This window comes from Tamandua tetradactyla, chromosome 1 (assembly GCF_023851605.1).
Source record: "Tamandua tetradactyla isolate mTamTet1 chromosome 1, mTamTet1.pri, whole genome shotgun sequence".
In the NCBI taxonomy this organism is placed as follows: domain Eukaryota; kingdom Metazoa; phylum Chordata; class Mammalia; order Pilosa; family Myrmecophagidae; genus Tamandua; species Tamandua tetradactyla.
Window position 1 is genome coordinate 122,112,044 of NC_135327.1, and position 27,153 is coordinate 122,139,196.

Sequence of the window (27,153 nt, forward strand, 5' to 3'; positions counted from 1 at the left end):
CATGTCACTGGTCACAAGTATAACTGAATAAGAATGTAGGAAGGGATTATGTTAAAACCATCACCATTGACTGGGGGTGAGGCACAAACAGAAACAATAAAACATCACAGAAATCTTCATAGCACATATTTGCCAAGTTGGATCAGTTGCATATCCAAAAGATAAACAATAATTCTGTAAGTAAGAGAAAGTTCAGGAAAAATACAATAACTCTGAGCAATTTTCTGGGTGAAATATTATGAATGTTGAAAGGAAAACAAAACAACATAAAACATCAACCATATACTGGCAACTTTAGGTAACAAATTCATTCATAAAACATAGTAATTATTTTTAAAGAAAGGAGTCAACAATATTTTTTGGGGTCCATAATGGTTAGACCATGTGCTAAGAAAAAATAATGAAAAGCATAGTTTTGTATCATCACACCCCAAATTTTATTAGAAGTTTACATTAATAAATTTAAAAATTCATATTCATACTTAAAAGTATCAATACATATGAGGTGAATTAGTATTGTCAATTAAGCTGAGGACACTCTAAGAATCTTCATGAAATCACACAACCTCCTTTGAGTTCCTTGAAGGGATTTTTGTCCTCTGGAATGCCCTTGACTAGAGGATCCTCACCAGATCTTTCTTCAATGTAATCTCTTACTTCTTCACAACATTTGGACACCTTGAAAGAAAGGAGAAAGAGCTCAATCTTTTAGTTTAAAACACAGTACTACAGAATCCATATACTACATTACATTGTTCTCTGTTTCTGTCAAGGACTATGTACTTTCTAGGAAAGAAAAAAAGAGTTGCTCCCTCCCCTGTCCTCCTGGATGTCTCCAGACAAAGGAGAAAGAGCTGGCCACACTCTAGGTGAGGAATCCCAACAAACAACTGGCTCCAGTTACTTCAAAGGACAAAGGACCGGGGGTCAGAACAGAACCAGCAACATAAGTCAACAGAGTCACCAGAGTGCCCACTGGTTAAATCTTTTCCTCATTCTGAAAGTGACTTGTCAGGGTGGAAGGGAACGGATAATTATTAAACTCTTGCCGTGAGCCAAGCTCATATATTATCAAATTTAAATAGCTGAGAAATGATTTTGGGTGAGGTCACACAGATGGTAAATAAGGAAGCTCAGATTTAAATCTGGTGTGGTTAATTTAGAAGTTCAGTTCTTTGCAAGTCTTCATCACCCTTCTCCCACTGATTTAGAGAGGGCCTGTGGGATGCTTCTTTCTTTTTGCACAAATTAGGTCTATTTCATTTTGTTCACAACCTTGTAATGCACAATTTATTTCCACATCTCTTCCTCATCCTCAAAAATCGAATATGTCAATTATTGCCCATTATGCTGAGGAGCCAGTCCACATGAAATTAAAGTGGACATCAACCCTTTTTCATGGAGAAATTCATTGAAAATGTAAAGAGAGCAAAATTAGATAACTGTAAAATACAAAGCTGAATAACTTTTGTCTAAAACAACTAAATTTCTCAATAGTATAATTGAATACTTTTTAAAACCCAATATTGTATTATTACAAATTATATGCATGATTACTTAATTCCTCCATTATGTTTCTATACATAATCAAACATATATGAAGAACCGTAAACATAATGGGAACTACCAAGAAGCTTTCATTCATTCACTCACTCATTCATCTAAGAAATGCTCATTGAACAGCAATATTCATAGCATGTTAAACTGTGTGGGGAACACAAAAGTAGTACAAACAGTAAATGCACTTATTGTGCGTGTACTGTGTGACCTACACCTTTCTACTATATCTTCTCTTTTATCTTCACAATCACCTACAGACATGTTATTATTACTATATTCATTTTATAGATGAAGAAACAGGCCATTGGAGAATTTACATGTTTAGCTGAGAGCCAATTTCGGCTCATGCTCGTCCTCTAAGTTATGTGTGTATGTGCCATATCTTCCCAGCTTGTTACAACCCTGGATTCTAACAAGTAGACATATGTACTTTTTTTTGTATGCTGTATGGCAGGAGTCACATTTCATTCTTTCCGTGTAGGTATCCCCTTATTGCTGCACCATTTGTTGAATTTTTGGTTTTTTGTTTGTTTCTTTTTGGGAAGTGCGTGGGTCGGGAATCGAACCCAGGTCTCCTGCATGGCAGGAGGGAATTCTACCAATGAACTACCCTCACACCCCCACACATGTATTTTTATTTTAAATTCATTTACAATGTTTCATTATGACAGTACACTAGGTGAGGTACGTAGGGCTTATTGGCTCACATGTATCACAAACACCTAGAACAGAGCCTGAATTTAGTTGGCACAGAGTTTATAAATATTTGTTGCACTAAATCATTCATTTTGTTTATGAGCTTCCTTCTCACTCCTCACTCATCTTCCTCCTCATTCATCTGCATGATTATCATAAGGACATAGTGAAAATCAGTCTTTACTATTTTAATTAACTTAGAGGCTGTTAATGTTAATATATACGCACATACACATATACAAATATGGGATCAAACTATTCATACTGTTTTTCAACTTTCAAATTGTTTTGTTTTCACTTTCTATATCTTTTTGACCAGCCAGTAAACTGTAATGCCATTTTTATGTGCCGATTCCAAGCACCATTGGACTACTAAAGCTTAAGATTACTCTATAACGCTGCAAACTCATTATCTTTATTATCTTTATATAAGAACAAATAATTTTTAACTGGGGAAAGGAAACATTGGTCAGGTCCTTTATACTGACGTTGCTTGTGCTTGCAGATTTGCACACACAATTGAAATATGCAGTCATTTAGATGTACTCTTTTTCCATCTCAACTATCACACCATTTCCCTAGATGCCAGTTCTTTTAGCTCCAACCACATGTCAGAAATAGAGGCACAATTGGCTGTTCTTAATTCAGTAATTAGCGAGAGGTTGGTTTTTACAATACCTGACTAGGATCTGAGGATCTGCAGTGTCAAGGAGCAATAAATTACCTGAAACATATGTTTTTAAAATAATTCAGATGTGGCTTTTTATAAGCATATGCAGTTCAAAAGAGGAGTGCATGCCAGAGGAAAGGACAAGAACACTGGATTCAGGCCATGCCAGGTTTGAATAAATTTGGCTACTTATCAGCTATATATATCCTTTGTTGTGGGAGTTCCTTTATATAAAATAGAAATAGCAACACTGACTGTACTAAGTGCTTAACAAGGCCTGGTGCACAGTAGGTACTCAACTTAATGGAAGCTATTTCTAACTATTACTATAAAGATTGTCTTCATTTACTGCCTATTGTATATTAACTTATAGTCAGTACAAATATTTCAGCTTTGGAATTAGATACAAAGAGTCTACAAAATAAATCGAGGCATATCATGAGTCATCCTGGTTCATAAATAAAAAACAACTATAACAACAACTACAATAATGCTAGAAAGGACTTACTGTGTCCCAAGCCTTGTTCTCAGTGCTATGTATATATTACCCTATTATTTCTTCCAATTCATCTCCAAATTAGATCCGTCTATTATTCACCTCATTTTACACACAGAGATCCAGAGACATGGGTAAGTTAGATAACTTAGGTGAGGGTTACAGTCAGAAAGTTGTGGATCAAAACCTGATCCAGAGATGTGGCCCCAAGTCCAGCCTCTTAGCCATAATGTTCTGACACTATCCTGCCCTGGGTCTGAGCTTTGGGTTCAGGACCTGGAATTTCCATGGCTCAGGAAATATCAGTTAACAGAATTTTATGATCCTTTCAAAGTTCGTTTAGGTTCCTGAAGCTGTAATAGAAAAAAGAATGACATGAACAAGTTGAACTAATAAAATGGACATTGCCTTGGGTGCACAAATCAGAAATATTGGGGGAAAAAATAGGAGGAAAGAAATTTGGTATTAAAAAGAAAAAGAAAAGAATCTGGGGCAGAAATACCAGCTTCCAATTAACAGCTTCTAAGAGCTAGATGATCACCTTGGAGAACAGTGAATGTAGCCTATGCGTTTGACAAATAAGGTAAATAAAGCAATGAGGTGTTAAGTCTCTTGCCAAAGGTCTACAGTGGAGAAACCTGGTCTCTTCTCCACTCTGGGAAGGGCTGTGAGCTTCCATTCCATCGGTCTGCCTCCATTCACTGTTGGCATAAAATCTTTGGATTGTCGGACTTCTGCAACTTCAGATTCAATCACCATTCACATTTCCATATGATAGCTGGGAGCGGTGCTACTCCTTAGATTTCTAAAACCTATGGCTTAGTATCAGATAATTTATATTTGGTCTTGGAATGAACTATAGTAGGATTTTGTGTCTGTAGATTTGTGACTCTCTCATATTTAGCTCCTTTTGAGTCCCTAGGAGGGGCTCAGTAAATTGATCCTATAACTGTGTTTCCTTAATTACAATTTTCACAATCTGATAGTAAAGTTAGTTTGATTTCCAAAAGCATAGAGATACTTGAGTACAGGAGAAAATGAACATAAGAGCCTGTCAGAAGGTAACATGAATGTTATCCAAAATGAAAATTCCACGATGAACTTGACACGTGAATAATAAACAAGAATAAAACTAAATTTCCCAGGAAAAAACGCAATCATAAGATGTAAATAATAAAACAGCTTCTGGATAATTCAAAAAAAGAAGAAAAACAAAACAAAACAGAACAAAACCAACCAACTCTCCTTTACCTCAAAAGTGTTTTTCAACCAAATTATAAAAATAAGGAATTCACCATTCTAGGGTGTGTGTTCTAAGCTTTGGGGATATTTATAAATTTAATTTTATCTTTATGGCAAGACATGTTTTTCCTCAATCTGTACAGAAAGCACAAAAAGGAAGTTTGAGAGTGTTATAAAGGCAGCCCAAATTCCAATTTTTATAAAAATATTCCAATTTGTATAAAATAAAAATTCCAATTTTTATTGGAATTAAGAGTTTTGAGCAAAACAATAAACATAAAACTCCTTTTTAAAAAAAAATTTTGCTTTGGCCTGATCAAATGAGATTTTTAAAAAACTATACAAACTATGCCTCTCTATTTCTGGAGAAGTTTTTGTTCTAATACTTTTATAAATCAAAGAAATCTAAAATATATATCTCCATTTTCCAAGCTTCTGTCACTTTTAGTTCAGTGGAAACTTTCATTTCTTTGCTATCACTCTCCATCTAAAGACAGAGAACTCTTGATAATCGTTTCCAAGATCTGTCAGACATTTTTAGACTGAACCAGTGAGTTCTTGTGCTTGTACTCGTCTTATTTGCAAAGGAAGAATGGAATGTACTCATTCATTCCTGGCTGCAACAGTGCTGGAACGGTGTAACTAAAAGCATTTGAACAACATGGAAGTCTGGCATCAAATAAAAATACAGTTCTGAATTTATAAAAATATGTATATGCTTTGTTTCAGTGTCTTGCTCGGCTAAAATATGATCTCTGTCTTAGATTATTTTTTTCTTCCTTCTTTTTTAAAAAAAACTTTTAAAAATTCAAACATGTTACCACCCACACAAAATAAGCTAAGGGCTGCATTTGGACCATGGACCATAGTTGTTGATATCTTTAGTCTCTCAGTTCTTAACTTTCTTAATTCCGGATCAATTTTACCCAAGTGAATTTTCACCTGAAGAATTTACTTTTCCTATGTTGACCTCTCCACTGACTGTAACCTCACATAGTAATCCCACACTAACTCTTTTTCTCTTTGAAAAGAAAGCAGCAGCAATTTACCAGCATTCTCTCCAGCGTCACTTCTTTCTTGAGCTGGTCAACTTCCATTTTCAATTTATCCTTTTCTGTCAGATCCTCAATATTAATCACGGGCATCTTTTGTCTGCTGAAAAGGTACAGAGTTAGCTCGCACACCAGAATTGCCAGACTTGCTTAAGTCAACAGAAACCAATCCTCCCCTCAGATCTTAACTTACCAAGTTGTCTGTTTTTCTTTCTCCTTGTTTTTAAAAAAATTTCTATGATAACCAGTTTCTCTGGACTCTTCCTGAACAATTCTAGCTCTATCCACTGACCTAGGGATTTTGAAGCTTATTTATAATCTTCACTAATATGATTAAACCAAGCAGTTGACCCTAAACACCTGGCAGTAGATTTGTGGGGAGAGGTCAGTTTAGTCAGTATATAATCTCTTGTCCCCAAAGCTCCTCCTTTTCCTTGGCCTTTAGCACAGAATAAAATTTGGGGTCTCCAATGCTCATCCCCAACCCCAAATTACTCCTATATGATTTGTGCCATTTAAGCTATTTTGAGGTCATTTTGAGGACTGCCCATTAATCCCCTGAATCATTAAAGTATTTAATCTGGTATTAACAGGAGACCACATAAAAAGTGTTGTAAGTTCATTATAAATAATAGAATGAAATGGGGACCAATGGAATAGAAATATAGCAAGAAAAGAACCCTATTAATCAAAATAAACTAGCACGTTATTTAGAAGTTTATCCTAATAGTACTTGGAACTTGCATTTAATTGTCACAATGAATTAGATAACAATGATAAGCAAATGTGGCAGGTTAAAAGGGACATAGTGAGTTGATCCCCCAATGTACATTCTAAAAGAATAAAATTTGTCCCTCCACCTTTGTAAAATGATCTCCTCTGTCATCTAGATTAATGAACAATGAGGATAGCTCAGCATGTGGAGGGATCTCTGCACAATTGCCTGCAAAATATTTCATTGTAGCCAAGTGGCAACATGTCAACAGCCTCTTAATGTTTGAGTCTCTCTTTTTTTCTTTTGTCTTTCTTGCCCAATTTCTATAATGAGAATTTTCGTGGTATTGGTGCTATTTCAGAAAGTGGCATACCACTGCACATCTGCATAAAAATACTCTGCTCAATAAGTATACCAATGATTAAATTAATTCCTTGTATTTACATAGTGTTTTCATTTCAAAAGCCCTGGGAAATATTACTTTCCTGACCAATTCTATAATATCCTTTTTTCTCTGGGAAAGAGGTTGTTTCATATATGTTTAGGGGTTAATGCCTATAGAAGTCAGCACTGAGGTAGAAAAAAGAAGACCTAATGGATAACTGAGCCCAATGTGTGCTGTGCTTTTTAAATTTTTGACATTGTGCTTTTTATTTTAAGAAATAATGTGACTATAAAAATATTATCTCTTCTTATGTAATTCTTATTTGTTATCCGAGAGCCTACTCTCAATTTCATTCTCACCTTCTTTCCCACGCCTTCCAGACTGTAGAAGTTCACAAGCACATCTATTTCAACTTATCATTCTAATCTGTTGACATTGTCCTTTGAACAGCTTTTCTCCATCTCAGAAAACTTGTCATTCCACTCTGCAAATGGTTCTGAGTCAGTTAGGGAACTTGTTAGCATATGGGTCCCACTAAAGAAATTCTGATCCTTCACTGCCACTTCCCAGCTGTGTTGGCTTTGAACAAGTAATATAACCTCTCTGTGCCTGTTTACTGAGAATAGAAGCAATAATAGCACCTACATTGTAGATTTATTGAGAGGATTTCATGGGGTAATGTAGGTATGGCTTTTGTAACAGTGTCTCATGCAGAGTCTGCACTCTGTACAGTCCAGTGTTCCTCCTTGATTCTGCACCTCTGGGTGTTAAGATTGGACTCTCTTACACATAGTTTTATAAGCGCGCTTAAAGGATAGTGTATATGATTTAGCTACTTTAATGTGATGCATAGCAGATGCTCTGGGTGTCCAGTCCAGATTCCCTTTTCCAGGACAGAGTGCCCATTGATCAGCAGTGGGGGAGTTGGCTGCTTAGGGCTTTCATCTGCAAGGTTTCTACAGGTTTGGCTGATGATGCCTGTAGCAAATGCCTGGCTGCTGTGGGGAGAAAACACCTCAATCCTCTTGTCTCTTTGCTGAGAAGCCTCTGTGCAGTTGAGAACTCTCTAGAGCTCCTCATGGGTTCCAGAGATGATAGATTTAAGCTCTCACTTTTGCCTAACTTCTCCTACTGCCCAATTCTGCTCTTCTTAGAGCAGAAACCTTCAGAGGTTTCCCCCTGAGAGCGCTCCCTCAATAAATCACATGAACAAGATTCCCTGTTCTAGGTACCGCCCCAGGGAACCTAACCTCAGACACAACGGAATATAAGACCCTTGACAAAAGAGACTATGTCTTTCAAGGCTTTTATAATATCGTTCTGTATATTGTTCGGCATATAGAAGAAAATCAGAAGCTGCTGATAAAGTCACTTAATCTATGTCATAAATACTCACCTAGGCACAGAGACAAGGGCACATTGATATCCCTGTATTAACAAATGGTTTCTCAACTCAAATGCTGTGATTCACAGTGCTTAATAATATTTAAAATTAAAAATACACTTCATCTGGTGGAAGCATATTGTTAGATGATTAGGAAATGCTTGCCAAATTGGATGCCACAGATCTTAGGTGAAAAAAAAAAATCAAAACCATGGAAATAGGGACTTTTATTTTCCTTCCAGACACACAAGAAGAGAAATATATAAAAACTGCATGGAGATCCCAAAAGTTCAGAGACATATTTAAGCCAAGGTTCCCATTTTGCAGATGAGGCAAATGTGGTCCAGAGAATTAAAATGCCTGAGATTATGCAATGGCGACAACAGAGCTGGTATTACACCACAAGGGTCCCCTGCCACCGCTCGTTATTCTAAGCTTTCAGAAGCTTAGAACTGGTTGGAACAACCTCTCTACACCTCTACATGGAGACTCCTAAGCGGGGCCGGGCCATACTGGCCCTGCTACCAACATCCCCACCCTGCTTTCAGTTAGAGTGTAAAGGGACAACTGAAAGCCCATAGACCAAAAAGTACCATAGCAGTCACAGCTAATCCAGGAGGAGGAAAATACTAGAGTTAAAGCAGGAGATACTTGCTTTTTTACCTCTCCCTCCATCCAGCACTTCCATCAAAAGACTAAAATAGTCTAAAGATCTAAAGACTAAAATAGAGGAAGGGAAGAGAGGGGAGAGGAAGCATCTCAGAGTTGTCCCCCAATGACTGAGCAGTGGTTCTCAAAGGGGGCAATACTGCCCCCTGGGGGCCCTTGTGAAAATATTTCAGGTTTATGGGTTTTGCTGTCTTCTGTGGGTGTGGGTGAGAGTTGTCGGATATACTGCATTTTCCAGGACTACAATGCATGAAATGAACTGTCCCACATCGAACAAGGCTGAAAAATATAATGAAAGACATTCATGTAGACAAAATCCTATTTATAGTTATTTGGACCCTGAACTTAATTTCATTTTACATATAAACATAAACTCTTTTATGGTTTTTACATACACTGAGCTTTTTAATAATGCAAGCATTTTATCAAGAAAAGAAGGTCATGTCTTGATTTTGTCAGAACCTTACCAAGAATTATTTACTCTCAAAACATCATGTCACTCACTGAGCATGGTATATACCTCACTCTGTATTCAACAGCTGTTTTATCAATGGTGATTCTACACAAAGGTAAATGCATCACAATACAGAATAATGTTTTATGGCCCAGTCATCATGAGCATTTTCATATTGAAACACAATTTCATTCATTATGATTTGATTCTCTTTTTGTATTCTTTATAATAGAATCTAGGCATCATACTGCTGGTTTCAAATAGGCCATTATGAAATGTTTTTATGCAAAGGAATTCTGGTTTAGGTGGGATTGAGACTTATCTTCAGAGAACTCCAGGGGGAGGGGAGGAAAAACATATTGACTTTGAATTCCTTGGCCTCAAATACCAGTGTGAGTTCCTAATAGCCAAAAATAACCAACAGTGATGTCATCTGCCCAAAGGATTATTAAGGGAGAAGCTACTCATTGGGGAATGGGGATTAATATAGCATGTTTTTTAGACAATTCCTGGGAAACTATAAAACTTTTCAGGCTTAAATCTTAATGACTTTATACCTCTGAAATAAAGGAATGGGGGTACTTAGGAAAGTGTGCTCAGCAATGAAAGCAAGACACAGAGAGCACAGAGAGGAAGGGCACTTGTGTGTCTGGAAGTACGAAAACCTGAGAAATAAAATATTTAACTTATGAAGCGCAATATTAAGGGGAAGTTACTCAGATTATTTTTTAGAAGTCCTTTGTTTTAGTAAGTGATGAAGCAAATATTCTTTGAAATAACAATGTTGCCAGCACATTTTAAATATTTTTTGATTTATAATCATTCAGTTTAACACAATTCTTCAGAAACAAATTCATTGTATTATGCACAGAGTAGTACAATGCAACCATACAGATGTAAACCTACCCCATACTATTCTTTTATGTTCTGGCATTCCACTTGGGACTATAAATGATAACAGCTAACATTTTATTTATTCATTCAACAAATATTTGCTCAGTGCCTACTAGGTGCCAGGTACCATTCTAGATACTTAAGGATAGAGCAGAGAAAAAAAAATAGATAAAACCTTTGCCCTTAAGGAGCTTACATTCTATTAGGGGAGATACACAGTAAACAAGATACAAAAGTCAAATATACAGCATATTAGGCTGTGATAAGTACGAAAGAGAAAAATAACTCGGGGAAGGAGAGCAGGAAGTGTCAGCAGAGGTGTTACAATTTTAGAGAGGGTGGCCAGGGAACGCTTCTCTGAGACGATGTTCTCTGAGTGAAAACCGAGAGGAATGAGGGAGTGGCCAGGTGGTTACTAAGAGAAGATTATTCCAAGGAACAGCAAGTACAAGGGAAGCAGTGAGTCAGTATGAAAACAAGGGGACACATGAATATGATGCAAGAATAGTATATGGTATTCACGATCCCAATGATCACGTAGGGGCTCATAGGTCATGTAAAGGACTTGGCTTTACTCTGAGTGACTTAGGGAACACTGTAGAATGTTGAGTAATAGAGTGACATTGTCTGATTTATAACTTACCGGGATTAATTCTGGCAGCTACGTTGATGCTAAACCTGAAGCAGCAAGGGTGGAAGTAAGAAAGACGAGTTAGAGACAACTGCAGTAATCGAGGTACCAGATGTTGGTAGCTAAAACCTGAGTGATTGGAGATGGGGAGAAGTAGTGAGATTCTTAATATATTTTGAACACTGAAGCAGTAGGATAGGTTGACAGATAAGATGCAGGTGAAAAAGAAAGAGAAGTCAAAATGACTGCAGCATTTGTGACTTGAGCAACTGGAAAAGGGATTTGCTATTTGTTGTGATCTAAAAGACAGTAAAAGGTGGAATATGAGGTTTGAGATGCCTGTTAGAAACCCAGTCTGCTGTGTAGGAAAGAAGACAGAATTTCAGTGAAAGTATGAGATTGGATGACAACATCCAGGGTGCATAAAAAAGAAAGGAGGACAAAGGACTTAGCACTGGAGCACTCTAGGGTCAGGAAAGATGAGATGAAACTAAGAAAGGAGAATGAGAGTATTGTTTTGAGGATTAAATTAGGTGATATTAAATATTAAATACAGCCTTCGAACACTCATCATGTGCCATAACCTTTAACACCTTATATTCACATATATTCTTTTACTTTATGTCTGCCACTTGAACCTATAAAATGACAGTTGCTAATATAGTATTTGTGTAGCAAATATTCATTGAGTAACTACCATGGGCCAGGTATTTTTTTCATCGTTTGGAGCTGCAGCAACCAACAAAGTCAACTTTCCTATTTGTTACTGTAGTTATACCTCATCACCTTAGAAATCATTCTTTTCAGATGAATTTTTTTCTCACAAAAATGGTAATGTGTTTTCTATTTTTTCACCAACTAACCAGGCTGATCACCAATTTTATCACATTTGGTTTTTGAAACCCAGTTCCTTTTGGATCAGTTGCTATTTTGCTACATGAATATCATTTTTCCGCAACATACTAGTTTATTTTTAAGTTACTGGCAACTTACAGATTTTCAAATATGCTTTACGACTGTTGACTTTCTTCCCCAGAGAAACACTGATTAATTTCTACTGAGAATTTTTGTTTTAAAGAAGATACTTGTAAAGAAGAGAGGTGGTGGACATAGTAAGTAATTTGCTTATTTCACAGATGTTTATGAAATTCTACTTCCCAGGTCTTGTTATTGGGAGACAGTTCTGAGTAAAACAAGTAAGTTACTGGTTCTTACAAATGCTATATAATAGTGACAGGAGCAGACAAGTGAAATAAAACATAGTAACTTCAAATGAAAATTGCTATAAAGATAATTTGTGATACCACAAGGTGATGAGGGGTGATTGGGATGTGGAGGCACATTGCAAAGACCAAACCAACACAGTACTCATGGGATCAAGACCCAGCTGCCATGAAGGAGACAGGAAAGTGAAGAAGGAGATGGGCATCTTATACTCAGAGAAGGGTCAAGCAGAGCGAATGACCATGCGAAGGACCTGAGGTGGGAACACGTTTGGTGTATTAGGGGAATAAACACATAGTGCAATCTGAGTACAGCAAGATCAAGGGAGAGTGGTACAATGGATGGGTCAGTTAAGGAGACAATGGTCAAATCACATAGGGTCTTGTACCCATACTGAGGGATAAGATGAAAAACCAAAGGAGAGTTTGATGTTCTCTGTTGTTGTTGGAAGAAGTAAAGTACGGTGACATATCTTGTTCACATGTTAAAAATACTCTGCTGTGAGTGTAAGTTGAGTGTGGAGAAGAGAGTAGAACAGCTCACCATATTAGGTTCTTATATAAGATAAGATATGTATAGTGGTCCTTAAGAACTGCTGGATCTGAACTGTACGGGTGGCACCAGCAATCAAGATAAACGGGTAGATTCAAAATGTGATTTTGAGGTAGCATTGACAGGACTGCTGATGGATTGGGCAATGAAGGAGTGAGAGGTTTCAAGACTGACTCCTCTAGTCCTTCAAGTTTTGGGCTTGACAATCTAAGTAGAAGAAAGTGCCATTTACAGAAAGGAGGAAAATTGGGGGCAGGTGATTAAGACTGCAGTTAAGGACATATAATGTTTAAGATGTCTATTAGACATCCCAGTAGAGATGTTAAGCAGACATGTATATGTGTATATATATGTGTGTTTCTGTGTCTAAAGTATGTATTTATTTTGTATAAGGTGCGTATTTATCTGAAATTATATATATTTATTTGAAATGATGGAAGAAGAGAGTACCATCAGAGTTCTCAGGGTTGAGCTTTGAGTGACTCCAACTTTTAATGATCAGGCGGAAGGGAAGGATCCATGAAAGAATTAAGAGGGAGTAGTCAATTAAGTAGGGGAAAACTAGAAGAATTTGTATCATTAAAACTGAGAAGCATTTTCTAAGAAGGAGGAAGTATTTGAAACTGTCAAATATGACTGAAAGGCCAGATAAAATATGAATGGAAAAATGTGGTCTTTAGTGACTTTAATGATACCGTATCGGGTGTCACAAGTATTGAGATGTCCAGTAAGATACAGCAACATGAAGGCTATCTTTCACAAGATCACTTCCTGTTCTTCTTTTTCCCAATATGGAAGTTCAATTGGAGTGAAATGTGGAAAAAACAAGAGATGAGGAAGTGGAGGCAGATAATGAAGATAACTCTTAAAAAATTGTATTGAAAAAGGGAACAGTGAATTAGAGTCCTTAAAGGAAAGGGACATAAAGTGAAATATGAACTTTAAATCTGGGTTTTAAAAATCCTAAAAAGGGCACTCCCAGTGGAAACTATTAAGATGTAGGCACGTGTGTAGAAGGGCACTGCAGATAGGGTAGAGGAGTGAGAAGAGTGAAATTGAGGAGGCAGGTGGGGAAAGGATGCACAGGAGTAGACAAGAGGTTGTTCTCTGATTAGACCAGACACGGAATGAGAAAACAAAGAATATAGGAGGTCCACGTGGACAGAAGGAATACCTCACCCTTCTCGGTGTGGCCCAGTATATCTAGTCCAGAACAGTGTGCTCAATCTCTTCTAATAAAGACCTTTCAGTTCAACTCAATTTTTCTCTCAGCTAATGGTACAAGAAAAAAGAAAGAAAGAAAGAAAGAAAGAAAGAAAGATAGATAGATAGATAGATAGATACACAGATAGATAGATAGATAGATACACAGATAGAAAGATAGACAGAGTGTCCTAGGATATTTATGGCATTTGTAAACTGCTGTTATTGTTTTCCCTATCCCTAATAAGATGTTGTCCCTTCTATGTAATTTTGTGATTTAAGATGTAAAAGCATTTCCACATAAAGCTAGGATAAATGAACATTTGGAATTTGGAGGGCTGGTGGAGCACTTTAGAAATTAATGTATAACTAATCTGAGTTTACTATATTTAAAAAATGATAAGTTTTTTTTTTTTTACAAGAAAAAGTGTCTTTTCAGTTGAAAGGTCAAGGTCCATTCCTTTCTGCTAAATATAACTATGAAAATGAAGACTATAGTGATTAACTCTCTCAATCCTCTAATCTGATTATCAACCTTGGCAGGTATTCCCCTTGGAGCATTATAACAATATTTAAATTGTAGCTATCCATTTGCTCTCAATTATGAAATTCATGCTTGAATAAAACAAGGAATCTGAGATAGAGCTCTTCAGATAATGACCCAGGGTCATGAGTGCATGTTACATATAATGAGCTTGATTTCTGCACCTACTAATGTGAAGGAAAAGGCTGTGTACACAGTGAGCAATGCCAGGGCATTAGGATTCAGAACAGCTGCATTCAAAACTTGGCAGAGTTGTGCTAGCTGTATAGTTTCAGGTGAGTCACACATCTGTCTAAAGCTTTGGTTACCTCATTTTCATGGTGGACAGAATAAACTATTGCACTCAAGTGGTTATTATGGGAGATTTAATAAACTAATGAGTGTGAAGCACATTGCAAACTCAACAAATTTTGTATCTGTTATTATTGTTATTAATACTGAGGCTCTCACATGGTATATTGGAGTTAGGGGAAATGTTCTGTTCCTTACCCCAGTCTTGATGAGCTACTGTCCAGCAGCTTGGTAACCCATGTAAGGATTTGGGGTAGGTGGTGAGGTTGTACTTATGCCAGGGAAGTTTGGGATAACATAGTCCAAAGTTGTCCCAATCTTCTGGGTACCACACACATACATTAAAAATGCAGCAACCTGAAAGAGAACAAAGATGGTCTGATCCTGAGTGGTAGGCATGATGATATTTGAAGGAATTTACATCCAGGAAGCAGAGAAGGAAGGCTGTCTGAGATCCATCACCTAAAAGACCCAACAAAAACAGCCAGCTGACAATGAGTTTCTGTGTCCTAGAAGGGTAGAAGATAAAATGTCAGATGTGTTTTCATTGATTGGCTTTTACTTTTGAATTGAGCCCTTGCTTATGTTTTGTTTACTTCTTTCTCTATGATCCCAAAGTACCTGGCACATATTATTACTATAACACTAAGAACACTATATTATAACATGGTCACACAGTATACATCTGTCTACCTTGTTATCCTATGGGATCCCTGATAGGTTTATGCATCTTTGTATCACTGAATCCCTTGCACAATGTTTGACACAATTTAAACATTTAATTAAGATTTTTAAGTAAGTGAATGAAAGAAAGACCAGATTAAGAGACACATTATATATTCCATTATCTGTTCCTCCCTAGGGGGAAAGGCAATGATAAAATTAGGCATAGAGAATATCTCATCCTTTTTTTGCCTCTGCCTTACTCTATAACAACCTCAAATACACCATGTCTCCGACAGAGGGAGCATTAGAGTACACATCGTTCCTAGGGGGCCCAACTTGCTAGATAAATGCCTAGTGTTGAAAGAATTGCCTTAACTTTAGTAAAACCCTCAAGGCCACTTGTTTCTCAGATGAGATTTATGGCTTTCTTTAGCAGATGCGTAAACTCACTGTTCATGCCAGCTGGCCTCAGTTTAGGTTTTGTTTTGACAGGGCTTATATTAACTGGCAGCAAGAAGTATCTTTGTATATTAAGGAGATATAAACGTAACTCCTTAAGCGACCTGTTATGTAATATGTATTCCCAAATCACTAGGCTAAATTCATTCTCTTCATTCACATATGAGCCAGAGAGGACCCTCTCTCTAAGGTGTCTGGGAGAGAGAACACTATCTGTCTCAATCCCTTCCTTAAATTGCTGACCACCACCAAACCGGGGGGACTTCATAGCAGACTAGTGAACTCTAGGGACTAATACAGCCCAAATCAATGTCATGTCCATTTCTTGTGGCACAAAGTGAGGCAAGAATCTAGGACCTGCCAAGCTAGTCCCAAACTCACTGTAGCTTTTGTGTGATTTTTTTTTTAATTCTTTTATTTAGCATTCTTCTCTAAGAACTTCATACAGTAGAAATAGGTATGTCAGAAAGAATTTAGCCTGAGAACCAAGAACTGTGGACTCTAGGTCCGGTTGTACCAACGACTGTGGTAAGGAAACATGGACCGACATTTGTCTTTCTAGGTGTCAGTTTACCCCTCTGTAAAATAAAAACACAGGACAGATGTTATTTTAAGTTCCCTTTGGCATTCAAATTATAAGAACTCCTTATAACTGCTTTATTTTACAGAACTGCAGAATATCCTGAACCTTTCGGCTACAGCCACTACACTGTCACCTGGCCTAGCCATGACGAGTCAGCCTCGTGACTGTCCTCCCCATAACTCCCGGCCTTGCACTTCCTGTTGACTTTGGACAAAGGAATTCTTTTACTCAGCCTCAGGCTAACTTTTTGGTCCAGTCACTAACTGAAGGAGATAGACATGCTCTGGCAACCTTCTGGAGACTGACTGTGGTGGTCACTTTGCACCTTCCAGCTGATCCCAAGGGTAAATTCAGAAACGTGAAAGTAGCCCCCAGGAAATATTGATTCCATTATAATGAAAGATACCTTTTGCAAAGATACAACAGCAGTCAAGGGTTTTGCAATTAAGAGGAACAGATTTCCTTCCTGGTAGCATGGCTTGACAATTTCAAACTTCCAACTATTGCATTTGTTCAATTTTCTTTACCTCCTTTTTCCTTGTTCCTGCTCTGTGTTAAGAAAAAATGCACCCTGCTTGGCATAGACAAAAGTAAGGAAACTTTCATTTCCAGAGTCTGCTCTGGCCACTAATTTCTGCCTATTTCTACAGAATCTACACCATAGAGAGGGAGAAGCGTTTTTTGTCCCTTTCCACTCTGCACATGACACACAAGATCTGAGTGGATTGAGCATTCTGCTTTGACTGAGAAAGCCCTGAAGCTCTGCTCCCCCCAGAAGCAGATATCACAAAGTGATGTTTGGAGTGACACCATCCTAGCCCAGATGAGCATGGCTAAAGACCAGAGCTGATAGGAGCAAGGTCACAGTTCCAATCTGACCTCACTTGTTCATATTGCTCTACTAACTGATTGGAGCTGACGCTCCATCTCAGCATTTTGTGGCAAAGCTCACAATGAGAATTAGGATTTGGGAAAACCTGTACAGATCCTGTGCTTGCGTGTGAGGGAGCGGAAACACATCTCTTTGAGGGCCTAGGTGCTTTCCATCTAATCCTCAAAACACACCTGTAATGTAGAGTTATTGTCTCCATTTTATAGATGAGAAAACAGATTCAGAGAGTTTAAGTAACTTGTCCAAAAAAGCAAGAAATAAAACCCAGGTCTCCTCTGTCTCTCAAGTCTTCTTTTCCATCACTACTTCCTCTACTCTTTCCTAATATATCTGTCCCAAAGGTAACTTTTTTAATGCATAGCCATGGATGTTGGAAAATGTCCAGCAAAGTATAGAAGTGATGAGTCAACATTGAATGCAAATTCTGCATCAATTGTTTGAATTTTATTTTAATCCAGTTTAGGGATATAGTTCATCATATTCTGAAGAATATGAATTTTCTCCTGAACATGATCTTGCCTAAACGTCTGGTAAAAGTCCCCTTTCCTAATAACGCTTTTACGAGATCCTTGGAAAGTCCCAATTGGATTCTCCTATAAAATGTCTTCAAATCTAACTGGCTGTCTCAGTGGTAGGCATGCTGGAGTGGGTTGCACGGGTCTGGCTCTGTAGTGCTTACTATACTCAGACTCTCCCAATTCCGCATTCAGTGACTCCACAGCAATAGCTCAAAATCATCCATAATAGGAGTATATACACTACATAGATCATTAGGGTATACAAACGCCCCTTTCTCCTTCTGAAGAGCTGATTGTTAAACATTACCCTCATACCACTGGCTGTCATTCTTAATCATAGGTATTTGGTCATCTAAGCTGACAGTACAAGTGACACTATTTCCTGTCCAGGCTAGTTCTCCAAAGAAAATGATTCTAGTCTGTGACATCAGGATAACTGAAAACTAGCACAGGGGATATTACGTAAATATCCTAGAATATTAATCTGCTGTGAAAATCCCTGTGCTTTTCAGGGATTCCAGACAGTTGGAAGAAAACTGTAAATTCCCTCTAGTTCCCTTAGGAGAAGCAAGGAACAATTATTCACTTGAGAATGCTGAATGGAGCAAGAAGAGAAGGTTATGAAGGGAAGACACTTTCATGAAGAGAATCCATTACAATGCTCTCCAAAAATATCTTCATATTTGAAAATTCCAGTGGAGATAATTTTTTTATGTAAATAAAAAGTTCCAGGCTATATGTCAAAGAAGAAATAAGCCTTAATATAGATGTACTGACATTAGAAGGTGCGTGGGATAAGACTGATCCCGGTTTAAGCCTCAGGAGCCACATCCCCTCCCCCAAGGCATACTCTCTCTGAACTTTCATATTCAATCTCAAAAAACATAGCTAAAAGTCTCACATATGACTGGAGATAGTGTAAAATGGTACAACAATTTTGGAAAACTGCTTAGCAGCTTCTGATACTTTTAAGTATTTTACACAAGATTAATAAAAATGCATGCCCACATAGAGATTTGCAAAAAGCATGTTTGCAGCAGCTTTATGCATAACAGTTCCAAACTGGAAACAACGTGAATATCCAGAATTGTTCAAGAGGAGAACTGATATCCAAATTGTAACATGTTCATACACTGGAACACTATTCAGTGATTAAAAGGAACATGCTAGTGACACAATAACGAATCTAGCTAACACACGAGGGTTGAATGAAAGAAATTAGACCTGAAATAGCACATAATTTATATTTCCATGTATATGAAATTCAAGAATAGGCAAAACTTACCTATGGTAAGGGAAACAGAAGAATGGTTGTTTCTGGAGTGGGGGTGGCAGAATTGATTGGAAAAGGGCATAAGAGAACTTTCTAGACCATTGGAAATGATCTAATTGTTAACGGGAGTGGTGGTTACAAGGGGGTGTATAGTTGCTAAAACTCATCAAACTGTGCCCTTGATATAGGTGCGTTTTATTAAATATAAATTGTGTCGATTGAAATATATGCAAATATAAGCAAATAAAAGCATATGTCTAAATTTCTAATCTAAAGGGCTTAATGCATTGAGTCTGGCCTCCCCCACTCCATGAATTTCATTCTTTCTCTCAGTCCTTCCAATTAAAAGATATATTTAGTGCTTTCTAGAAGTGGACTCAGGCTTTGGAGGTGAAGTGGCAAGTTGGAACATTGCACAATCCACCCTCAGTGCTTTTCCCTCTAGCTCGTCCATTTCCCATCACTGACAAACGCACCATATGGGTATCCCTGTCTCGTCACAGGAGAAAGTTAGACAAGCAGGTTGAACTTGGTGGGAAATTCCTTTTCAGCGCCGGGGCGGCGGGGTCACAGTCTCGGCTCCAGGCATGAATCAGCCGCCCCTCCCGCGCGCCGCACATGCGCACTCCGCCCCGTCGGGGGTCTGGAGGTCCGTCACCCAGCATAAAGCCGGCACCCAGCGCTCCGGCACCCAGGCAGCCTCAGGGCTGGACGCTGCGCACCCTCCTTTCGTCTCGCGCTTTCTCGGACGCCTCGTCCCGCGGGCAGATCGGATCCCAGAGCCATGGACCCTGCTGGCGCTCTGCGGCTGCTGATTCTGCCGCTTCTTCTGACGGGGATGGCGTTAGGGGATGCTGCTCAGGCAACTACAGGTATCCGTCCGTCGAGGAACCCTTCTTCCCGACTGATTTCCTCTGGGTGGGGTCGGAGGGGTGCGGCAGGCCACTGGGCCCCTAGCACACTTTCTCTTCGCCCTCGTTTCCCAGGTCCCTGCTGAGAGCCCCGTGGAGCCCCGGGGAAGGGTACTCGCGCCCAAGTTTGAACTTTTCCCTTTGCAAAGTTTCTCTGCTGGCAGGCGGCTGGATAGAACTCCAGGGATGCCTCCCCTTCCAGGAAATGTATCTGGCCGTCTTCCCTCTCTTTATTCTCTTTCTACCCTTTTTGTAGACGATAACGCGGAGGTCTGCCTCCTGCCCCCCGACGAAGGGCCCTGTCGAGCCCTAATCCCCAGTTACTACTACGACAGGTACACGCAGAAGTGCCTTAAATTCATGTATGGGGGCTGTCAGGGTAACGCCAACAATTTCGAGACTTCGGAGGACTGTGAGGAAGCTTGCTCGGGGATAGAAAGTAAGTGACCACACGCAGACACACTCTTGCCTGTGCCTTGAGCAGAACTCATGCCTGTGCGTTGCACAGAACTCTTGCGCTGTGCCTTGCACGGAAGGAGCTTGTAGTAACTTTGCTAGTTTTCCAGATTCCACTTTCTGCAGTACGTTTTAGCCCGAATTTTTCTCAAGTTTTAAGCCTCAGCGGTTTCCAGTTTCCTAAAAGAAATCACACGTTTACAACTGCTAACACGTTTACTCTCACCTGACATATTTATTTATCATAATTCAGTGCCTTTGTGCACTGAGTGAAAGATCTGTTACTTCACCAGAGAGCATAATGAAGCAAGGGTATAATGTATTAATTGCAACATAAGTGCTTTTCTGTGTTTATCACTGGTTCTAAACCTATGATTTTTAGCCAACCTTAACACCATTTCCATCAACTCTAAATACTTCTTAGTGACTTTAATATTAAACTGTGTATTAATTAATTATTATCTTACTTTTTACCCTGCAAACCTACTATATCTTGGATTAGTCTAGGACTATAGTGAAGAGTCCCATGATACTGTTTGTTTGTTGTTGTTTTTTAAGTTTGTTTTATTTTATATGTACTTTATTTTTATTATATCTATTAAACAGAATATGGGGCTTAACTATTAAAGGAACTGAACCAGGGAAAAATGTGTATTCTTGACAATAAGCTTTGATTAACTTCATATGCAGAAACAGCCAGAGAAATTTCCACTTGAACTTCAAAGATATAGCGTGGCCTAATCAGATACAGACATACTCTGTTAAAAAAAAAAAAAAGCTAGATCAGAAAGCAGTCGTTTAGGGATTTACTATCCTGACACTATATATGAGTCCTCTTTTCCCCAGTTGTTTCTGCAAGTACAGTGAAGTTTTGAATGCAATGAAAAGACTAATTTCTGACTAATAGTATTTTATTGCCCTTCTTTTGTTAGAAGTTCCCAAAATTTGCCGATGGGAGGTTAAAGACGGACCATGTGAGGAGCCCAGAGAAGAGTATTTCTTCAATCTACGTTCCATGATGTGTGAAAAATTCATACCTGGCAGGTGCCACCGCAATGAGAACTGGTTCCCTGATGAAGCTACCTGTATGAACTACTGTGCACCAAAGAGAAGTAAATTCTAATTTAAAAATTTAATTTCTTGGGCGGGTCATGGTGGCTCAGCAGACAGAGTTCTCGCCTGCCATGCCAGAGACCTGGGTTCGATTCCCAGTGACTGCCCATGTTAAAAAAAAAAAGAAAAAAAATTAATTTCTTTAATTAAGACTTTTGGGTGAAAAGTCAGTTAATTTGATGTGAAATTAATATGATTTTAGTTCTGGTGACTTCCCATATATCAATCCTCACACTGTTGCCCTGTGATGAATTATTATTATCCCAATTTTTTTACATGTGAAGATACAAGCTAAGAGAGGTGATGACCTGCCAGGTTCTCAGGAATGGAAAGTGACAAAGCCATGATTCACATTTTTTTCTGCCTCTTCTGCATTGTTTCTTTAGAACTATTTCTCATCCACTCAGTTTTTATGCAGATATTACGATTTTCTTAGTCAATGCCATGATTTCAGGTTTGTATGGAATTGATTCTGTATATGAAATAGTGGAATATATAGACTTAAGATGGTGAAACTTAAAAACTTTCAATCAGTTTTGAGTTTCTATATCCTTTAGTTATTGCAAATTGCAGCACAAACAGATCTCTATTTCTCTTTTCTCTTCTCCACATATTTACATTTTTAACCTACCCTTTCTTCCCTATTGCAGTCTTTGAAATGATGGATTACTTGGGTAGTATTTAATATTTGAGGAGAGAAAAAATACAGGCATTTTCCCATGCATAATATAGACATATAGATAAATAAATTTTCTAAAAAGTAGTGAAAACTCACTTTGGTGGGGATTTTGATAAAGTGCTATAACTATTGATTATTATGTGTTAAATATGCAAAATCTTAAATTAATGGGGAGGTGGTTGCTGCTGCTGATCTGTTAAGTTGTGTAAAATAAATGTTCCAGCGGCTACTTGGAAATAAGATACATCTATTCTTGATCAATACGGGAAGGGGAGTTGATAAAAACATTTAAATAAAACTACTTCCAGGGAATATATATTATATATAATATATACTATCCCTTGAAACTAAGCCCATTTTCACCTGACCATATCTGGTTTATTGGTTTAATTTCTATTGACGTTCAAAATGATGCAAACAAAAAATTCCATCCAATTTGTGAAACTTTAGAATTACTAAACCATAGCATGTAAACTTTTCTGCAATTTGAGGTATACCTTTCTAAAGGTTTAGTATAATATTTTGCGTTCAGAATGAGATGTCTTATTAGGTAAGATTTTTTTTAAATTGCTTCAGTAATCACAGTTTATTAATTCTAATATTATAGCATTTATAATTTTATTTTTTTCTTTATAAAGGCCCATCATTTTGTTACAGTCCAAAAGATGAGGGGCTATGCTTTGCCAATGTGACTCGCTATTATTATAATGCAAGACACAAAACTTGTGAGGCCTTCACCTATACTGGCTGTGGAGGGAATGACAATAACTTTGTTAGCCTCAAGGATTGCAAACAAGGTTGTATGAAAGGTACTGAATTTTTTCTTATTCATTTCTAAACAAACTTCACAAGTAATTCACAAGCAAAATCATATTTTTGTATCCACTTTGCTAATATTACATTTCCATTTCTAGACTGCTCTGACATAAATAACACTTTAGTTCTGATCCCTTTGTCAAAATGCTTATACTGGTTAGCTGTAGTAGACAGTGGCTGTATCTTTATGTTTTAAAGGCAAGATGTCTATTAATTGAGTGCATATTTAACTGATTTTATAATCATTAAAAATAAAATTAGCTGAACTTGCAAGCATATATAGGAAATACAATCATACAAGTGGTATTGATTATTATTTTGTTGACTTTAGGCTTGAAGAAGGAAATGAAAAAGAAGATGCAAAAGTTTTTATTTTCCAGTAGAAGGCTGATCAGTCGGAAGAAGCAATTTTAACCAATTTCCTGTATGTCATCTTGTGAATGCTTATTGCTTTTATGATTTTATCTGAAGGAATAAGCTGGTAGCATAAGGAAATGAACCAAAGTGACTTATTCACCAGTTTTTATTGATTATAAGTTACTTTCCATATTTGTGTATTTTTATACATAACTAGCTACTCTTCAAATGTGACTATATCATTTTTTAGTTTACTGTCTAGCTGTTTTTTATGAGATGGAATTCTTACAGTGAATAAAATATAAAAATAAATATGCTGACTCACCCAGTTCTTGGGGCTGTTGTAACTGATCTCAGAAGATGATGGTTATTGAAATAGCCTGAAACAACATAATCATTTGCTTTCCACACATTTGGAAATAAAAAGAACCAGAAAATAAATTTCACTTTGCTTTTAAAATTTGGATTATAATTTAGGCCCAAAGATAAAGAATATTTAAGATTTACCAATACTTAAAAAATTATACAGTCCTATTATTAGACACTAGTAACTGTACCCACATTTCTACTGGGCCAGAATACAGTGTGAAGATAAAGGGATTTATTTAATAGATGATAATGTAATTTTTTGACTGAATTAATAAGCTAGTAAATTTAGTGAAATCATAAATGTTCTCCTCTGGAAAAAAATAATTAAATCTATTTCAATTTCTCTATCTCTACCATCGATATCTCTCTAGACCTACTCACATATATGTGTGTATACATATAGACAGATGGTTTTAAATTTTACCGTTGTTACATTATTTCCTAAGATATAATGGATTGGAGACCACTAAAGTTGCTCAAATTTTTGTATTGTGCAAGGTATTTATTTACATTACACCAGCAATCATGCATGAATTTAGTCATTTAAATTTCACCCATAAATTATTCCTAATGCATTAAGCCCAGTGAAACAGTTTGTTTTCTTTCTCAATAATAAAAATGTTTTTAAAAATCCCTACATTTTGTTGGCAGAATTAACATGTTTAAAAATATGCCACTGTATTGGAATTATGAATTCATTTTCCCTTTGCTCCAGCAATCCCTCTTAAGAATCTATCCCAATGGTATTTTGACAAAACTACACGCTGATATATGCTGATGATATTTATTGATACATTATTTAGAATAACTGAAGACAGGACAGAAACCAAATGCTTATCAGTAGGGAATTCATTGAAGAAATTATAGATGAGGAATAAGGAAAATGTTTATATGTATGGATGTCATTTGTTCCCCAGCACATAATATTTTTAAAAAGCTTTGCCTAGAACAACATGAAAAGATGCAAGCACATACACAAACAATGCAGAAGAGAGAAGGACATTAAAAATGGCTACCTAAAGGAAGAGGAAGGGAACACAATAGAGTGGACAGGAATAAAAATGAAATTTCTGTGAATGTACTCTGGATATATAGTTTTGATCTCATAAATATTTTTATTTTACACAATTACAAACCTTAGTTAAATTAAAAAAAAGAAAAAAGAAAAAAGCAATCCCTCAAAAATTGAAAATAAACAATTGAACCAAACTGAATATCAAATAGTGGTATAAGTGCACAAAAAAATATAGTTATATTCAGTGATTTTCAAAGTAGTATTTTGACTATGTGTCTTTTGGGGATATAAAAAATTTGGAAGAAATTTGAAAATTCATTTTTAGTTTTATCAGTATTAGGAATCTTGGTATTGCTGGTTTGAACTTATTATATATAGGATACTATATCATACTATATTCTATAAGAAAATATAAGTATTTATACTTCTTTAGAAATCAAGATTTTAAGTATTAAGAGAAAAAGAGATAAGTTATAAAATGAAATAAATGAAGTCAAAACCTTGACATTTTAAATTGGAATTAGAAGTTTCAATGTGACCTCATAATGTATTTTCTCATTTTAAAAATATATATTTCCTACCTTTCCAGTGAAAAATCCTTGAAGCAATGACAACAACTCAGTAGCAATATGTACTCCTAGCATCAGAACGTTTTCTTTAAATACTGTTTCTGATAAAAGCTTTGCCTAGATCCTAGAAGAAATCATTGAACGCAGATCTGGGGCAGGGAATATCTGAGATAAGCCTGGGCCATCTTATTACAGAAAGCTATCAAAAAGTGATGATTCATGTAAGAAACAAAGAAAGAAAAAAAAAGCAACATTAAGGGGCTCCCACTGACAATACGACCACCAAAACCAAATAATGGCCACCGTAATTGAACAACTATTCAAACAGTTGAATTCTATTAGTTAATAACAATAAAGAGAAACACAGATAAACCTCCTTGGTCATTTTCTGGGGTGGATAGGGCATTATCTCATACTTTGAAAACTAAATAAACAAAGAATAAAGCATTTTGCCTTTTTTTTTAAAAAATAGATGTTACCATAGGAAATCTATATAATTATGAGGGAAAAGTTCTTCGTAGAAGACTTCAGGCTAACACACATATTCAAATGTTAGAAAATGTCCCTAATAAAAGTATACATCTAGATAATAATCGTTAGGAGATATTAAAACCATTGTGTGAAAGGTTGATGAGGAGCATTATCATGGAAGAATAAGGCGAATCTCTCCAAATCCTGGTAATTTTACAACAGTCAGCTTAAAGACAAATCACTACCTTGATTTCAGCAGCCTGATTAAAAAAACTGTCTCCTTTTGTGATGCAAAAAGACAAAATGACATGGGATGGCTTTTTATTATTATGATGATGATCATCATCATCCCATTCTACATATATAATCAGTAATTCATAATATCATCACATAGTTGCATATTCATCATCATGATCATTTCTTAGAACATTTGCATCAATTCAGAAAAAAATAAAAAGACAATGGAAAAAAATTCATACATACCATACCCCTTACTCCTCCCTTTCATTGATCACTAGGATTTCAATCTAAATTTATTTTAACATTTGTTCCCCCTATTATTTATTTTTATTCCACTTGTTTTATTCATCTGCTGATAAGGTAGATAGAAGGAGCATCAGACACAAGGTTTTCACAATCACACAGTCACATTGTGAAAGCTATAATATTATACAATCATCTTCAAGAAACATGGCTACTGAAACACAGCTCTACATTTTCAGGCAGATCCCTTTAGCCTCTCTGTTACACCTTAACTAAAAAGGTGATATCTATTTAATGCATAAGTATAACTTCCAGGATAACCTCTTGACTCTGTTTGGAATCTCTCGGCCATTGACACTTTATTTTGTCTCCTTTCTCTCTTCCCCCTTTAGATCAAGAAGGTTTTCTCAATCCCTTAGTGCTGAGTCCCAGCTTATTCTAGGATTTCTGTCCCATGTTGCCAGGAAGGTCCACACCCCTGGGAGTCATGTCCCATGTAGAGAGGGGGGAGGGCAGTGAGTTTGCTTGTCCTGTTGGCTGAAAGAGAGACGCTGCAACTGAGCAACAAAAGAGGTTCTCCTGGGGGTGACTCAGGCCTAATTTTAAGTAGGCTTTACCTATTCTTTGTGGGATTAAGTTTCATCTGAATAAACCTCAAGATTGGGGGCTCAGCCTATTGCTTTGGTTGTCCCCACTGCTTGTGAGAATATCAAGAATTCAACTTAGGGAAGTTGAATTTTCTCCCTTTCTCACCATTCCCCCAAGGGGACTTTGCAAATACTTTTTTATTCACTGTTCAAATCACTCTGGGATTTATCAGGGCATCACTCTGGACAAACCAACAAAATCTCATGCCCTACT

General features: G+C 37.0%; 2 protein-coding genes across 4 annotated transcripts; one reads left to right on the forward strand and one right to left on the reverse strand.

Moving 5' to 3' along the window:
* Window positions 1-398: 398 nt before the first annotated feature.
* Window positions 399-6,620, reverse strand: GNGT1 (G protein subunit gamma transducin 1). 2 transcript variants are annotated; one of them, XM_077163217.1, is made up of 4 exons: window positions 6,577-6,620; window positions 5,910-6,008; window positions 5,714-5,819; window positions 399-678 (listed from the first exon to the last, which is right to left on the reverse strand). In XM_077163217.1, the coding sequence occupies exons 1-4, from the start codon at window positions 6,600-6,602 to the stop codon at window positions 550-552; spliced, it is 360 nt and encodes a 119-aa protein (XP_077019332.1). In that variant the 5' UTR covers window positions 6,603-6,620; the 3' UTR covers window positions 399-549. The 2 variants fall into 2 exon arrangements, with proteins under 2 accessions (XP_077019332.1, XP_077019333.1); XM_077163218.1 differs by lacking the exon at window positions 6,577-6,620 and having other exon boundaries at window positions 400-678; window positions 5,714-5,816; window positions 5,910-6,071.
* A 13,069-nt stretch (window positions 6,621-19,689) lies between these two features.
* On the forward strand, window positions 19,690-23,697 carry TFPI2 (tissue factor pathway inhibitor 2). 2 transcript variants are annotated; one of them, XM_077123708.1, is made up of 5 exons: window positions 19,702-19,925; window positions 20,221-20,403; window positions 21,353-21,532; window positions 22,851-23,021; window positions 23,360-23,697. In XM_077123708.1, the coding sequence occupies exons 1-5, from the start codon at window positions 19,838-19,840 to the stop codon at window positions 23,440-23,442; spliced, it is 705 nt and encodes a 234-aa protein (XP_076979823.1). In that variant the 5' UTR covers window positions 19,702-19,837; the 3' UTR covers window positions 23,443-23,697. The 2 variants fall into 2 exon arrangements, with proteins under 2 accessions (XP_076979831.1, XP_076979823.1); XM_077123716.1 differs by lacking the exon at window positions 23,360-23,697 and having other exon boundaries at window positions 19,690-19,925; window positions 22,927-23,019.
* Window positions 23,698-27,153: the final 3,456 nt, after the last annotated feature.